At 48.3% G+C, this 15,910-nt stretch overlaps 1 protein-coding gene across 2 annotated transcripts in view; it reads left to right on the forward strand.

Moving 5' to 3' along the window:
* Nucleotides 1-11,764, forward strand: part of Tnrc6c (trinucleotide repeat containing adaptor 6C) — a 123,766-nt gene extending 112,002 nt beyond the window's left edge. Inside the window, exons 16-23 of one of the 2 annotated variants that reach the window (XM_026408449.2) lie at nt 1,029-1,196; nt 2,374-2,565; nt 3,004-3,147; nt 5,442-5,558; nt 7,586-7,780; nt 8,934-9,004; nt 9,639-9,778; nt 11,069-11,764. In XM_026408449.2, coding sequence (XP_026264234.2) covers nt 1,029-1,196; nt 2,374-2,565; nt 3,004-3,147; nt 5,442-5,558; nt 7,586-7,780; nt 8,934-9,004; nt 9,639-9,778; nt 11,069-11,429 — 1,388 coding nt within the window. In that variant the 3' untranslated portion in view covers nt 11,430-11,764. The remainder of the gene's footprint in view (nt 1-1,028; nt 1,197-2,373; nt 2,566-3,003; nt 3,148-5,441; nt 5,559-7,585; nt 7,781-8,933; nt 9,005-9,638; nt 9,779-11,068) is intronic. The other variant, XM_077800674.1, reaches the window with a different exon arrangement.
* Nucleotides 11,765-15,910: the final 4,146 nt, after the last annotated feature.

Below are 15,910 nucleotides of genomic sequence, written 5' to 3' on the forward strand. Positions count from 1 at the left end.
AGGCTGGGACTGTAGCTCAGTGGAAGAGCACCTCTGGCTTCAATCTCCAGTATAAAAAAAAAAAAAAGTGGCCACACCGGTCAGGGTTCCACATGGCACTATCTGGTTGCCCAGTAGCACCTGCTTTCACAGTTCAAAGCCTGTCTGTCCTGCTGTAGTCTCTCTTGCCCTCCTCACCTTCATTTGAACTGTCCACCTGGCTCCCGTAGGCATTTGAATTTGCAGCCCCTGATATAAAGTTAAGAACCAAAATGTTTGGCACCTTGCCTAATAGTAGGGTTTCCTCACTGGGCACCACATGGTATGTGGGTGGGTGGGTATATATGGCATGCAGACTGTCATTGAGTGATCCGTCATGCTGGGCTGCCCAGCCACAGGTGGCTGGCTCCCTTCCAGCCCAAACATCTGGCCCACCCCTTAGTGGCATCCCTTTCAGGAATTCTTCACTTCAGCCTTTGTGTCATGGTCCCCATCATCTTTGTCAGCCTACGTAGTTCTGGACCTTGGCAGGTCCCTAGGAGCATCAGCTCACCATTCCAGCTAGAGTGGCAAATGACAGCTCCCACTCACCCAGAGAGTTCAGTTCCTGAAAAGCCATTTGATATGCAGCTCGAATTCTTTCAGAGAATGCTTATGTACCAGAAGTGCACTAAAGGTAGGTCGAGTTATTCAGACCAGCTTGTTCTGTAGGCAGAGGGTCATTTCAAAAAATGCCCTGGAATATGAAAGGATGTTCCTTCCTGTTTGGCTCACTGTTTTTGTGTTGGCTCTGACTGAGCAGCCTCAGGACCATGTTCAGCCCTAAAACAAACAAAATGAGGAGAATTATGGGATGTACTTAGTTGAAGATTGTTGGAATTTTCACTTTAATTGATGAATAATATTGCTTAAAAAGAAAGAAGAAAATTGTTGTTTGGAAGAGAAGCATTTTTCACCAGCATTAACAGTGTGTTTCGCTATCAATGAAGCCTGGAGTGAAATCGGGCAGAGGAAGGGAAGGTAGGTCCTAATGGCATCTCTGTTTTCAGCTGGACTGAACCCAAACATGAATGTCAGCAGCATGGACATTACCAGTGGTTTGTCGGTGAAAGACCCATCTCAGTCCCAGTCACGCCTCCCTCAGTGGACACACCCCAACTCCATGGATAGCTTGTCCAGTGCTGCTTCTCCTTTGGATCAGAATCCTAGCAAGCACGGTACGTCGTGGCCAGCACACCCACAGAGGGGGTCACTTCTGGCTCATTCGTTGATTATCCCATTGTAAGGAATCTCATTCTGTACATTTCTTCATACCCAATGCTGAAAATGGAGTAAAAGCATTCCATTCTTTTACAGAGTACATAAGATTTCAACTAGATAAGGATCAAACTTATTGAAACTCAGTCTTCAGATCTTAGCTTCAAACCCAGAAATCACTGAAAATACCCCAGAGCCTGTAGCTTGCTTTTTTTTTTTAACATCTGCATTCCTAAATCACAAAAATGAGTCAATTCTTTCAATAAAATAATAAAACACAAAATCAAATACTTAGAAGGGAAAAAGAAGCAAAATGTTAATCATCAAAGGTAATCACACTGTTAAGCATTAAATATAAACTTCCTGGTGGCGTTAAACATGAAGGAAATTTAATATGTTCTCCACAACATCTGTGCACCTTCCATGGCAAGAGGGAGCCCCGACACCTGTGGCTGGTTGGTTTAGTCTGTGTAAACTTAACACCTAGTTTGTTCTTCCATAATGAGCATGGCTGACTGCAGGAGGGAAAGACACGGATAACAGCAATTATGGCAGGTAACCACAAGGGTAAGACGTTGTCCCTAGAAAGGGTTATTATAGGCAGCCTCCTGTGTCATAGAGATTTCCAGCATGGGGGCTGGGGTTGTGGCTCAGTAGAATGCTTGTCTACTTGTGTGAGGTACTGTTCGATTCTCAGCACCGCATACAAACGAACAAAGATATCTTGTCTATCTACAACTTAAAAAAAGAAAAAAAAAAAAAAGATTTCCAGCACGGATGGAGGTATAGCTCAGTGGCTCAAGAAATAAATATTCACTAGGCCCAGAGGCACACACCTATGGTCCCAGCTACTCGGGAGATTGAGACAGGAGGATCACTTGAGCCCAGGAGCTCAGGGCCAGCCTGGGAAACAGACTGACTTAAAAAAAAAAAACCAGTTTCCCACTTGACTAAGTAAAATTATTCTTTAAGCGTTTTGGTCCTTCAAGGACAAACTTTGGACTAACCAAAGAATCCTAGACAGACAAGGTCTGATGATTCACATTACTCTGAAAAACCTGAAAGGGAAGGCTCTTTGGCAGCCCTTGCGTCTTGAGCAGAGAGTACTCACCGGGATCCTATTTCTTTCTCCTGTAGGTGCTATCCCTGGAGGTCTAAGCATTGGGCCTCCAGGTAAGTCCTCCATTGACGACTCCTATGGCCGGTACGATTTAATCCAGAACAGTGAGTCACCAGCCAGTCCTCCTGTAGCTGTGCCCCATAGCTGGTCACGTGCCAAATCTGACAGTGATAAAATCTCAAATGGCTCCAGCATCAACTGGCCCCCAGGTAAGACCACACAACACCTACAGCAGCAGATCTGAACATGCCCTGAACCTAGGAGGAATAGGACCCAGGCCACATGTTCTAGAAGCTTCAAGCCCACCCCTTTGTCGTTTCCATTGGGAATCCATTTGTCAGATCAGTGTGGGTATCAAGCCTTGTTCTGTGGCGCCTTAGTCCACTATCAGGAGTGGCAGTAAGGCAGTGGGGAAGGGACACTGGATACCATCTGGCAAGAACATACAGGCCTGGTATGTTGGCTGTAATACCCGGTTCTGCTGTGTTCCAAGGAGGGAGTGATTTCACGAAAGAGTCTGTAACACGTGCCTGAACTGAATGATCATATTATAAAAATTTCCACAATCAGGAAAATAATATTTTTAAATGTCAGGAAGCAATGTGAAGGTTCTCTACCATGCAACTTCATTTGATTTCCACAAACAGAATTCCATCCTGGAGTTCCGTGGAAAGGACTTCAGAATATCGATCCTGAGAATGACCCTGACGTCACTCCTGGCAGTGTCCCCACCGGGCCTACAATCAACACCACCATCCAGGATGTCAACCGCTACCTCCTCAAGAGTGGAGGTGAGGAGGGGCCCCTCAGCCTGCCTTCAGCTGGGGGGCAAGTTGGCTGAGACCCAGCTGCTGGGCTACTTCTGTCACCTGTCAGCTGCAGCATAGGAAGACTGATTTGGGGGACATGGTTTTGCTTGATCTGTAGAGGTTGAGTGTCCTGCATCCAGAATGCTTGGGGCCTGAAGTGACTTGGATTTCAGAGCTTTTAGATTTTGGAATGCTTACAGAGACTTAGTAGTTGAGCATACCCAGTCCAAAAATGCAAAGTCTACAGTGTGCCAGCTACATGACACTGAAGTTTCCTTGAATTTCAGATGCTCAACCTGTGTATCATATTATAGCATTTTTTAAGATTACATTATAGAATCACATTTAACTTTTAGCTGTTTAATGACAAAGTTTCCACCTGAAATCTCTTTAAACTGAAAAGGATTTAGGAAGACCCTTTTCATCCATCTCAATCTGTTTTTCCTGGCACAAATCTCAATGCCAATTTTTAGCACACCTTCTGTCAGACTTCAGAGCAAGAAGTGCTGGGCTGAGCTGTGAACTCAGAAAACACACAAAGACTTGAGGTGCAGTTCTGAGGCTTTCTAAGGTGTGCCCTTAGAAAGGAGGCCTGAAGAGACTTCTGAGAGCCATCACTGAGAAGGCGTCTCACAGAGTTCCCACAATGTTACCTTAGGTTTCCACTTAAAGTAAGACCTGCTGGAATGAGGTATTTGCTTTGCTGTCAGAATAGAGGAGCCTGCGTGAGATGGCAGGGACAGCCTGAGTGGAAGTCACACCTGTGTGTGGCAGAGCAGGCAAAGCAAGCCCATGTGTCTTGACAGTTGTGGGTAAGTGTGATGTGGGTCGTGCTGATCCAGGTATTAGAAGCTAAAAGAATCAAGGTTTCATGGTACACAGCAGAGCTTCCAGAGCAGGCACAGATGGAGCTACACATGACCCTTTGACCTCTGGGGGGCAGCAGGAGTGTTGCCAGTGCCATCCACCATCTGGCCGGGTTTTCTGTGATGTGGTAAAGGTGGCCTCAAGAAGCACGTGGCTTCTGGTCAGAGCCAAGCAACTGCCTCTGGTTCTGTACCTACCTAATAAAAGAGAAGGACTTAAGAGTGGAAAGGAATCCAAGCTGAGAAGCACATTGGCCATCGAGACAAGACAAGAGGATGGAATCCAACTCTGGGATTAAACACATCAGCTGCCAGGGGCAGTGGCCACACTGTGATCCCGGAAACCCAGGAGACTGAAGCAGGGGGATCCCAAATTCAAAGCCAGCCTCTGCAACTTAGTGATACAGTCTCAAAATAAAAAGTTAAAAGGGCCAGGGAAATGGCTCAGTGGTTAAATACCCTGGGTTAAATCCTCAGTACCTAAATAAATAAATAAAATTGGAGACCTGCAGAACGTAAATATGTTCTAATGGTTGTCAGCTCTGGTGAAGAGGTCCCCTACAGCAGGGCATGTAGGAGGTGCCACATACCTGGGGGCCCTGCCTCGGAGACTGTAGCTATTAAGCCATCAGATTCTGTTTGTAGTGATGAAAGCAACAGTCCATCTGTGTCCGGGTCCCAAGTCAGAAGAGCCCTTTCCGCCCTTGCTTCCAGGCAGTGTTCTCTGCTCCACCTGCCCACCCCTCCCAGCTTTGTGAGTGAGAGTGACAGTGCACAAAGCCACATGGAGCTGAGCTCCATCCCAAGGAACCAGGTGTCTTGAGGGTGCAGGGAGGGACTTCCTCAGAGCAGAAAGTACTGCTCTGTGGGCACCATACTTGGAAAGGACACAGTTACTGGGACAGTGTCTCCACTGTGCCTGTGTCCCCAGAGGGAACTAGGAAGGGAGAGGAAGGGTCAGAGAGTGCTCATGTTTTCATGTCAGAATTTGTAATGAAAAGCTTGGGGTTTGCGTTTCATCTGTGGCTGTGGTTTGAACCATGAAAGGGTGAGGATTGCCCTGCATTTAAATTGTTACTGTGCAGGGAACAGTCATGTGACCTTTTACAACTCTGACCTGACATTTTAAATATGCTGGTGGTGCATCTTCCTCCATGGCTTGATGTAACCTCACCTTCAGAGCTCATGCTCTGTCTCCTCAGCCTTCAGGAGCACCCCACACAGGCCTTCCCACGGGCTACGGGACTGACTCAAAGGTATTCCTTGTCTGCCTCCTGGCACCACACCTCCCTATCCAGTCCTCTGCCCAAACAGCAGCTCAGGAGGTGATCTGTATGCTGCCCCTCATCCCATCAGAGCTGCTGACTGCACACCTGCCACCCCTTCTTAGTGCCATGTTTGGTTCTGCAGGGTCCTCCCCACCATCCTCTCAGAATGCCACACTGCCTTCCTCGAGTGCCTGGCCGCTCAGTGCCCCCGGCTACAGTGGCTCTTTGAGCAGCATTGCCTCCTCACCTAGTGCTGCAGGTATGAACTGGCCTCTCCACTTGCAGGTAGCATTTTCTTTCTTTCCCCAAACAAACTGACAGGCCTCAGCTGTTCCCATTGGTCCCTTTACTCTCCTCCTGAGTACTGGAGCTGGTGTGAGCCTTGCCTTGCGTGACTGCGGGACCTCAGGCACATCTGAGTCCTCACACATGGAGTGGAAGTGGGGTTGTGAAGATCAGGTGATGTATAAGGCACCATTGCAGACCTAGCACAGCACCAGCCTGAGTGGATCTGCTTCCTTCTCTCCTCCCCCATGACTACAAGACAGGGAGTATGTGAGTCTTGAGAAACTCAGAGGCAGACAACAGCTGGGAATTACTTAAATTCCATAACAGGTAGAAGAGACTGGCAGGTCCTGATGTTAAGCCCTGGTATTCGAAGAGGGCCTACCTCCTCCTGCCTGGATCCACCTGGTATCAACTAGACAAAAAAACTGTGTGTCGTATTTATAAATTATTTCATATCTCTGTATTCTATCAAATTTTTAAACCACTGTACTGTGCCCATATGAGAATAGCATTTAAGGTTTTTTTCAATAAGAATTTTTATAATTCCATTACCTTGGGGAAAAAACACTTTCAATGTAGTTTAGCATCTTATTAAAAGAAAAACAAAGCTGGGTGCAATGGCACACACCTATAATCCAAGCTTCTCAGGAGGCTAAGGCAGGGGGATCACAAGTTCCAGTCCAACCTAGGCAACTTAACAAGGCCCTGTCTCAAAAAGGGCTGGGGAAGCCGGGTACCGTAGCGCACACCTGTAATACCAGAGACTTGGGAGGCTGAGGCAGGAGGATCTCAAGTTCAGAGCCAGCCTCAGCAACAAGGCGCTAAACAACTCGGTGAGACCCTGTCTCTAAATAAAATACAAAATAGGGCTGGAGATGTGGCTCAGTGATCAAGTGGCCCTGAGTTCAATCCCCAGTACCCCCCAAAAAGTGGGGTGGGGCTGGGATATGGCTCTGTGTGGAGTCCTTTGGGTTCAATCCCTGGTACCAAAAAAGAGGAGGGGTATATTTAGACTTTTAAAACCTCCATAGTCATTTGGCTAAAAAGAAGAACAAAACCGTACAATCACTTTCCTTATCTCTGAGTGAGTCAGTCTTACATAGCATTTCGTTTTTTGACATCTTTTCCATGGTTAGCATTTGTTCACTGTGAAGTCAGAGCCATCTTGGGCACCAGGCTTGGAGAACCACACTTGTGCTATGAATACTGGACACAGTGGACACAGGAGCATGCAAACGTCCAGGACTCTGCTCATTCCATCCAGCCCTGAGTGGATGAGATAGCTGAGGCTGGTAGTCATTACTGATTTTTTTTTTTCTCCCAAAGAGCTTTAAAACAGTGTCTCCCCAACCAGCATGCCAGATGTGGCATCTTGGCCTCAGGGCAGCTGGACTGCTTCTGTTTCTATGGCAGGTACACAAGGGGTGTCTCTAGAAGCTGTGGGAGATTGCATTGGCAACTGGGGAAGGTCGCATGTCAGGAGCGTTGCCCTGACAGGGGACTGCTACCTAAAGAAATTATCATAAGGAAGAACACATGGACATTGTGGCCTCTGACCGCACCTGATCTGTTGCTTTACTAGATGTGTCCCGGTAGGCTTCCGTGGCAAGTTATCCTCAACGCTGATTTCAGAAATGCTATTTTCTCTGTGGCAAATGTTGGCTATAGTGGCCATGCAGACTGTGAGCAGAAATTGAGAGTAGAGCATTGCTAGGTGCAGTAACACATGCCTGTGGTCTAAGCTACTTGGGAGGCTGAGGCAGAAAGATCACTTGAGTCCAGGAGCTCAAGACCAGCCTGGCCACATTACAAGACTCTGTCCAAAAAAGGAATTGGAAAAAAACAGCGTGCTTCGGGCCTTGCTTCAGGATGTGGCACTGGTGTTTCTTTTCTTCCCGGTCTGCTGGTGTCACAGAGTGTGTGCCTGCTCCCCAAACCCAGCAATTGCTTTTCCTCTCTGACTACAGAGTGAACATGCTCCGTTTCTCTGCCTTCTAGGTAAACTGTCAGACATTAAATCGACGTGGTCCTCTGGCGCAGCCTCCCACACGCAAGCCTCTCTGTCTCATGAGCTGTGGAAGGTGCCGAGAAACACTACTGCACCCACCAGGCCCCCTCCAGGGCTTGCCAATCCCAAGCCTTCCTCCACCTGGGGTGCCAGCCCCCTCGGCTGGACCAGCTCCTACTCCTCTGGTAAGTGCCTTTCTCTTCGCAGCTGCTTTGCTCCTTTCCTGGAGGCTGTACTTGTGGTTTTGTCCCCTCCCTTTTCAGGATCCCTGCGTGCTCCCTGGAGACTGGGTGGATCTGGAGGGAGCTGAGGCTTCCCTGCACCTGTGGGCTTTGGTTGGCTGAGCCCAGCTTTCAGCTCCTGGGTTACGGTTTACTGCAGCTTTGCTTTGGGCCGAAGGTCCAAGGTGGTCCCGACGCCTGTCCTCTGTCCTGCTATGCCCCGTGCTGGTCTCCCAGGGAGGCCCGTTTGGCCTTAGCTTCCCATTCCCATCAGCCCCCACCAACCAGCACCAGTGTCTTGATGTCTCCTTCTTGTGTTTGCTTCTCCACAAGACTTCATGGAACAGAGGGGCTTTCCAGGCCAAAACAACCCAGCAGCTTGGAGAGCGCACTGGTGCTGTTGGGCTCTGGGGGCTTCCTGCGGGTACCTCAGGCTAACCCTGAGGGATACAAGAAGGGTACGGGGGACTTCAGAAACTAAAGTTTAAGTCAGCGACAGATAGTTTGAGAAAGACTGTTGCAGGCCTTTTAATAGTGGTCCTTAGCCAAGTGTGGTGATTCAAAACTGTAAGCCCAGTGACGGGGAGGCTGAGGAAGAAAGATAGCAAGTTAGAGGAACAGTCTGAGCAACTTGGACCCCGTCTCAAAAAATAAAAAGACTGGGAATGTAGCTCAGTGGTAAAGTACCCTTGGGTTCAAACCCCTGTGCCAAAAGAAAAATAATAATGGTAATAATAATCTTTGTGGATTTGCTTTGTTTCGTTAACATGCAGAATTTTAGGACATTGAATGTAAGTTGGGGGGTCAGGGAAGACCAGAACTTCCCAGGTGATTCTCACCTGTCCCGTCACATCCCATCACTCATGGCACAGGTGGGAATGTACAGGCCTCCGAGCTGGTGGGGACAGCCAGGAAGTCGGGATTTTCATAGACACAGACAGGTGTCTGCAGGGATGGTGAGATTTGGGTTGACCAGAAGATGCCCAGGGACTCCCTGACTTGCAGGGCTTTAGGGCTTGCCATGTGTTTTAGATAAGGTCAGAAACCTGGAACAGGGCTGTGCCACCTGACTCTACAGCCTGTCACTGAGTTCTTGTGCCCTGGGCTTGTCACACAGGTTCTGCTTGGAGCACCGACACCTCAGGAAGAACAAGCAGCTGGCTTGTTCTTCGCAACCTCACACCCCAGGTAAGGCCCCAGCACAACAGGACGGGCATCCTGCATACCCACAGGGACACAGAGCACAGTCACAGAAGTGCCACTTGGCCCTGGTACAAGCAGTGTGGCAGAGACCCTCTCAGCCTAGGAGCACACAAGGCAAGTGGAGCCGGGCTCCAGCTGCAAAGAGCAGATACAGGGCTGCTCTTAACCATGTGCTTGATTATTCATTCACCCTTAGGGGGCTCGAAAAGCATACCTTTGTAAACAGAACTCTTGTCTTCACTGCCCACTCAAGAGTGACTTGGCCAGCTCGGGCCTTGTGGCCAGCTAGTAGTCACCATTCCTGACCTGCACACACCTGCAAGGCCACAGGGCCACTAGGCCCTGGTGCCTTTTGTGAACCACAGACTGTGGGATGTGCCCTGGTGAGAGGGCAGCAAAACTCAAAATGGAATTTTTTTCCTTCCTCTGATTAGTTTAACTCATAAAATACAACTGAGGTGTCCAGCATTCCAGGTGTGCCAGAAGTAGCACATGTCAGCGTCATAAAGCTGTGTGTCAGTAAACCTTTTCAAGGAAAGACACTTTCCTGGCGTTTTAGTGCATCCATTCGCAGTGCCTTTGAAGAAGATAGTGGAAGTGCCCTGTGCTTCCTCCCCAGATTGATGGTTCTACACTGCGGACGCTGTGTCTGCAGCACGGGCCTCTCATCACATTCCATCTGAACCTGACTCAAGGCAATGCTGTGGTCCGCTACAGCTCCAAGGAGGAGGCGGCCAAGGCCCAGAAGTCTCTGCACATGTATGTTTCCCCTCATTCAGCCCTGTGCTGCCAGATGGCCTCAAGCCCCAAGCACCTGGGGGGGCGTTATGTCCTGAGGCTGCCTCCACACCCCCCATGGGCCTGTGTGCCACAGGAGCTCCACTTCTCAGGTCCTGGGTCCCGGAAGCCTGAGATCAAGGTGTCACCAGGGTTGGCTCCTTCTGAGGCCTCTCTCTCCTTGGCCTGTAGACAGCCATTCTCTCTCTGTGTCCTCTGTGTGTGTCAATGTCCCGGTCTCCTCATATAAGAGCCTCAGTCATGTTGGATGAGAGCCACCCACGGGACCTCAGTTAACTGAATCAACTCTCTGAAGACCTGTCTTTTCAATACAGACATTTAGAAGCAAGGGGCAGGACTTCAGTGTATGAATTTGGAGTAGGAACTCAGTTCAGTTCATCACAGGTGTCTTGTAATGAGTGGGTTTCTACTGATGGTTCTTGCTGGAAGTAGAAAAGGCTCCCCAAAGACCATGTCAGGTCCAACCACAGAAAGGAGGTGCCCTCACACTGCTCAGAGGGCACCGTCAGCAGTCCTCACAGCCAGCCCCAATGCCTCCTTAAATTGTGCATTTGACAGAGTATAAGACCTACTCAGAAGCACCCCTTGAGATATGAGGCCTCGGGCTGGGGATGTGGCTCAGCGGTAGCGCGCTCGCCTGGCATGCGCGCGGCCCGGGTTCGATCCTCAGCACCACATACCAACAAAGATGTTGTGTCCGCCGAGAACTAAAAAATAAATATTAAAAATTCTCTCTCTCTCTCTCTCTCTCTCTCTCTCTCTCTCTCTCTCTCTTTAAAAAAAAAAGAGATATGAGGCCTCTATTAGATTCTTTTTTTCTTTTTTAATATTTGTTTTTTAGTTGTAGTTGGACATAATACCTTTATTTTATTTATGTATTTATTTATGTATGTATTTATTTATTTACATGTGGTGTTGGGGATAGAACCCAGGGCCTTGCACATGCTAGGCGAGCACTCCACTGCTGAGCCCCAGCCCCAGCCTCAGCCCTCTGTATTAGTTCTTCCTGGTCTTAGCCCAGTATGCAAGTGGCACTGATGCTGAGTGGCCCCAGTTTCATGGTATCACTCATGAATTCACACACCTGCCGTGCCCACCAGTTCATGGCTGCCAGAAGTCCAGGCAAGGGACAGAGTCTAGTTGAGAACTGGCAAAGCCCAGCCCCAGGATGACACAGGCCCCAGGCTCACCTCTCCCCATGGCATAGCCTCAGCCTCTGGGAGCATACTCACCTGCCTGTTTCCCCTGTAGGTGCGTACTGGGAAACACTACCATCTTGGCGGAGTTCGCCAGTGAAGAGGAAGTGAACCGGTTCCTAGCCCAAGGCCAAGCCCTGCCGCCCACGTCCAGCTGGCAGTCCAGCAGTGGGAGCAGCCAGCCCCGACTGGGCGCCTCAGGCAGCACCCATGGGCTGGTGCGCAGTGAGGCGGCCCACTGGAACACCCCCTGCCTGGGCGGCAAGGGGAGCAGTGAGCTGCTGTGGGGCGGGGTGCCCCAGTATTCCAGTAGCCTCTGGGGCCCGCCCAGCACCGAGGATGGCAGGGTGATCGGCAGCCCCACCCCACTGAACACGCTGCTGCCTGGGGACCTGCTCAGCGGGGAGTCCATCTAGGGCCAGGGTCACCTGCACCAGGAGGAGAGCTGACCTTTCCAGTCCCGGGCACTGTGGCCCCAGGACCAGCAGCCCGCGGCCCTTTCGAGTACCTCTGTCCAGTTCCGAAGATGAACCTTCACCGCAGCCCTTGTGAACTGTTTCCAAAACAGTGCAGGCTGCGTTTGGTCAGTGTCACGTGCTAACGACAGGATGTTCCTCATAGCTTTTTATTTTGTGTCGTCTTATGTTTGTATGATGTGTTGTCATTTTGAGTTTTTAAGTATAAAAGCTGCTTAGAATAGTTCTATCATGAAGGGCACTTTTCAGATTGTGGGCTGGAAAGGGTTATTTTATCACGGGGAGGGAGGGAGGGAGGGAGATGGAAGCCTATTAAGTGAGCCTGTGACGATTATGCACATTACCAGAGGCGGCGGGTGGGGCAGGGCAGGTCGGGCAAGGTCGCTGGCACTGAGCAGAGCGGCACCGTCGCCCTCTGCCCTCTGTTCCCCTGGATCCGCCTATGCACATTACCCTTGTTTCATTACTTTTTCATGTCATTTTTTTTTAATCCCAAAAAATATTTTTTAAAAGTTAAAAAAAAAAGACATATCAAACATGCAAATACTTGAATCCAGCAGGCCAATAATGAAATGTGAACACTTTCTAAGTCTAATTCTACACTTCCAGGTTGACATCAGTACACAGAAACAGGCTCTAGGAAAAATTTCTTAAGTTCATAGCCTATGTGTGCAAGTGTGCATGGGAAACAGTGTGGGGAGTGTGTGTGTGTGTGCACGTGTGCTCCTGCACAGTACACACTTCGTGTGTGTGTGTGTGTGTGTGTGCGCGCACGTGTGTGTGTGTGTGTGTGTGTGTGTGTGTGTGTGTGTGTGTGTGTAGAGTGCAAGGGATTTAACTGTGGGTTTTCCCTTTTATTCAGTATATGCTTTTATTTGCGCATTGGTCAAACGTTTGTTATTATTAGCTTCTAACTTTGCACTGAGGTGTCCCTGCCCTTCCTTCAGCTAATCCTAAACAGTAAAGAGAATTCACAGGACAGGGCTGGCGACAATTCACGTGTAAATGTTTACTCAAGGACTCTGTTATTGCATCTAAAACTGCAGTGTATATCTCTGGAGAAATGATATGTATCTCTACCTTTAGCAGCTTTTTATTGTGGACTAATGCAAGAAGTCATTACCAGAGTATTGCACCATTTTCCATTTGGAATATAAGGTTAAAGAGAAAGAACTGATGTTGAACTGTGGCCATAGATACTTGTAAAGAGCGACGGTTCCGCGGCAGCAGCGGGACAAGCACTTGGACGTGGTTGAGACTGCTTTCAGCGGAGCCCGGGGTTTGGGCTCCCACCTGTTTACAGACCTTTTTTTCTCCTTCAGACTTTAAAATAAAAATTTTAAAAAGGAATTTAAAAAAAGAAAAAAGAAAAAAAAAAGACTTCGGTCATAAAGAACCCTATTTTCAGAATGCAGACGCGCTACTTCAGAGCTCTGGGATTGGACAGTGCCGTCCCCATTCGGCCGTCGTCGTGGACTCTGTCGACTGTCCTCGCCCCTTTGTCGAGGTGACGAGGCGCTGTGGTCACTGTCTTGCACATGCCGGACGTGCTCTCAGGAAAGCCAGGGCTCCCGAGGGCAGCTCCACACCATTTCATGTATTTTTAAACCCAACTCCTAGCACTGAAGATGTTATTAAAAAATAATAATAAAAATTTAAAAAAAGAAAGAAAAAAAGAAAAAAGAAAAAAAACCACAAAGATGAAAAATACCTAATCTCTAATGTGTAGCAGTTACATATTTACCAAATAATGGACTCAAAAGAAATAGATGTTTGAAGAGTGCTTTATATATTAAAAATTGCTTTATGTTTTAAAAATGATCAATGTTTTGATTGTTTTGCAAGGAAGAAAGACAATGGAATAACATACCCTCCAGTATGTTTTTAAAAAGTCTATGGACATTGTGCTCCCTGCCTGCTCGATCAGGAAACCTGTGCATTACATTTTTTTTAATTAGCTTTTTAATGGTTTTATCAAAACAAAAAAAAAACAAAATTTAAAAAAAATAGAAAAAAAAAAAAGTCCTGCAAGATTGCAGATCAACAAAAGCTGGTTTTACAGAGGATCATGAACTATGCACAACCTAGGTTCAGAACTTCCCTCAAGCTTAGTAGTGCATCTAGCTGACGACCCCTCCTCAGAGTGAACATCGCGTTGCCAGTACATGCATCCTACATATTTGATATGCATATCAAATATACGTGCGCGTGTGTGTGTGTGCGTGTGCGTGCGTGAGCACTCAGTCATACAGCTCCCGTGCTGCCATTTAGCCCTGAGTCGTAGAGAAAACTCCCAATGTTTTAAATTTGGGGAATGGAAGAAAGAATCTGTTTATTTGGGGGTTTTGTTGGGGATTTATTTTTCCTTTTTTTTTTTTTTTGACATTTTATTTTGAATTTAAGATGTCTGTAACTCTTGAGATTAAAAAACAAGTTTGTGGCTCTTAATGTTTTTCCTCATAGAATGTGATTGTTGAAGAACATGCACCGAAAGTTGCTTTCAACAGTACAACGCTTTGTTGGATCTTAATAAATTGCAATTTTTTTCTTGGCTGTTCAAATTAATGTGTTTTTTGTTTTTCAAAAACAGATACTATCAACTTTGATTTTGTATGCTGAAACTAGGAGTTGTCCTGTGTAGGACAAATTCTCTGTCTTTTTGATATCTTCAATGTTTATATATAGTTAAACTCTGAATTTTAGTTGTTTGACATATTTTATCATTTGTTTTCTGGCTTTGCTATTAATGTTTAAATCTTAATAATTGTTGGGAAACAACAGTTTTCAAGCTCTCCACTACCAGCGGCCGCCTGTCAGCCTGGTGCATGTGAGAAACAGTGCCGTCTGGAAGAACAGCAGGCTGATCCTGGGTCTGCTGGGGTGCAATGAGGACCAACCCTGTCACCAGGATCCAGTGTGGGCATAAGAAATTATCAGAGAAGGCCAGGCACGGTAATGCACACCTGTAACGCCAGCCTCAGCAATTTAGCAAAGACCTGTCTCAAAATAAAAAAATGGCTGGGGATGTGGCTCAGGGGTAGGGCACCCCTGGGTGCAATCCCCAGCACCAAAAAATAACAATCACAGAAGCCAGGTGCAGTACTTTCACGCCCTTGGTCCCAGCTCCTCAGCAATGATGGCTTGAGCCCCAGAGTTCAAAGTTAGCCTCGGAAACATCAGAGAAGAGTACAACAAAGGTCTTCTGTGTTTCCTGGACGTTTTATTCATCTGTTTTTAAACACTGCCTTAGCTTAACTTCTACCAAGCTTTTGTACCAGTGTGGTGGGACTTGCCATGCTGGGCAAAGCAGCAGCAGCCTTGCCACAGGATTCCAGGTGGCAGATTTGAAACTTTTCTCACTCCATCCTGGAACACTTGCAGCCTGAGCTTGACGTGTTGGTGCTTCTGTTTGATCAGTACCGAGAGTGTCTCTGGACAACACGCCAAGTGCCCGTCAAGACCCCTCAGGGACTGGAGGAATGACTCCCCTGGCTCTTGTGCATCAGTTCCACCTCCTGTCAGCTGGCCCCCCGAGAGGGTGGCCAGCCACTGGCCCTGACCAGCTTCTTCTGAAAGTTGAGAAGGGCCTTAAGGGGACCATAAGCAGAGGAAGATGGAGTTCAGAAATGGGACCTACCAAGTGCACTTGGCATTCAACACTCCGTCAATCAGGAGCTGCACCTTGGCACTATGTGCAGACATTCAGCAAGGGGTCGCTTTATGCCAGTGTGCTGAGCTACAGAGGGTGGGTCCACCTGCTTTTCTTCCCCAGGAGAAGTCCAGGGCCTTCAAGTTGCCCAGCAGGAGCAGCACACTGCTGGCACCTGCCCCTGGCCTGCAGGGCCATCAAATTTTAAGAGTCTGAGGAAGGTGAGGGGCAGGTTCAGAGCAGAGTGGGGGGACCCTGTGTGAAGGCCTCGGGGCTGGACAGGGGTTCCTGGTATCCAGCGGGAAGAGGCCTGAGTTCTGGAGTCAAGGAAACTTGGGTTTGGAGCTATTCCTGCACCAGCGTGGAAGGTTGATGGAGAGGGGTGCTCAACAGAGGCGGCGTGTCAGAGAAAGCTGGAGAAGAGGTACAAAGGGAGCCCAGAACATGGACAGAAGACAAGGTCAGAGGTGCCCAACAGCTGGCCTATGTTTGGTGGGAAGAGGAAAAACAGGGGCAGCAGGCATTTCAAGAAGATTCCTTGCAGGAAGAGAACCTTTGGCTGAACTGAGAGAAACACCCAACGCAGGATCAAAAGGGAACCTGCGCTCAGTTTCCAGCTTTGCACATAGCTCTTCTCCACTGACTTCCTGCTGACAAGCCACCGTACAAGGAATGTCCCCTGATGGAGCAAGTGCAAGTGCAGCACAGCTGGCCTCAGGGCCACAGCAAGGGTAGAATGACCTGGGGTGCTTAGGCCAGTGCTAGGCACATG

Source organism: Urocitellus parryii, chromosome 7 (genome assembly GCF_045843805.1).
Source record: "Urocitellus parryii isolate mUroPar1 chromosome 7, mUroPar1.hap1, whole genome shotgun sequence".
Lineage (NCBI taxonomy): Eukaryota > Metazoa > Chordata > Mammalia > Rodentia > Sciuridae > Urocitellus > Urocitellus parryii.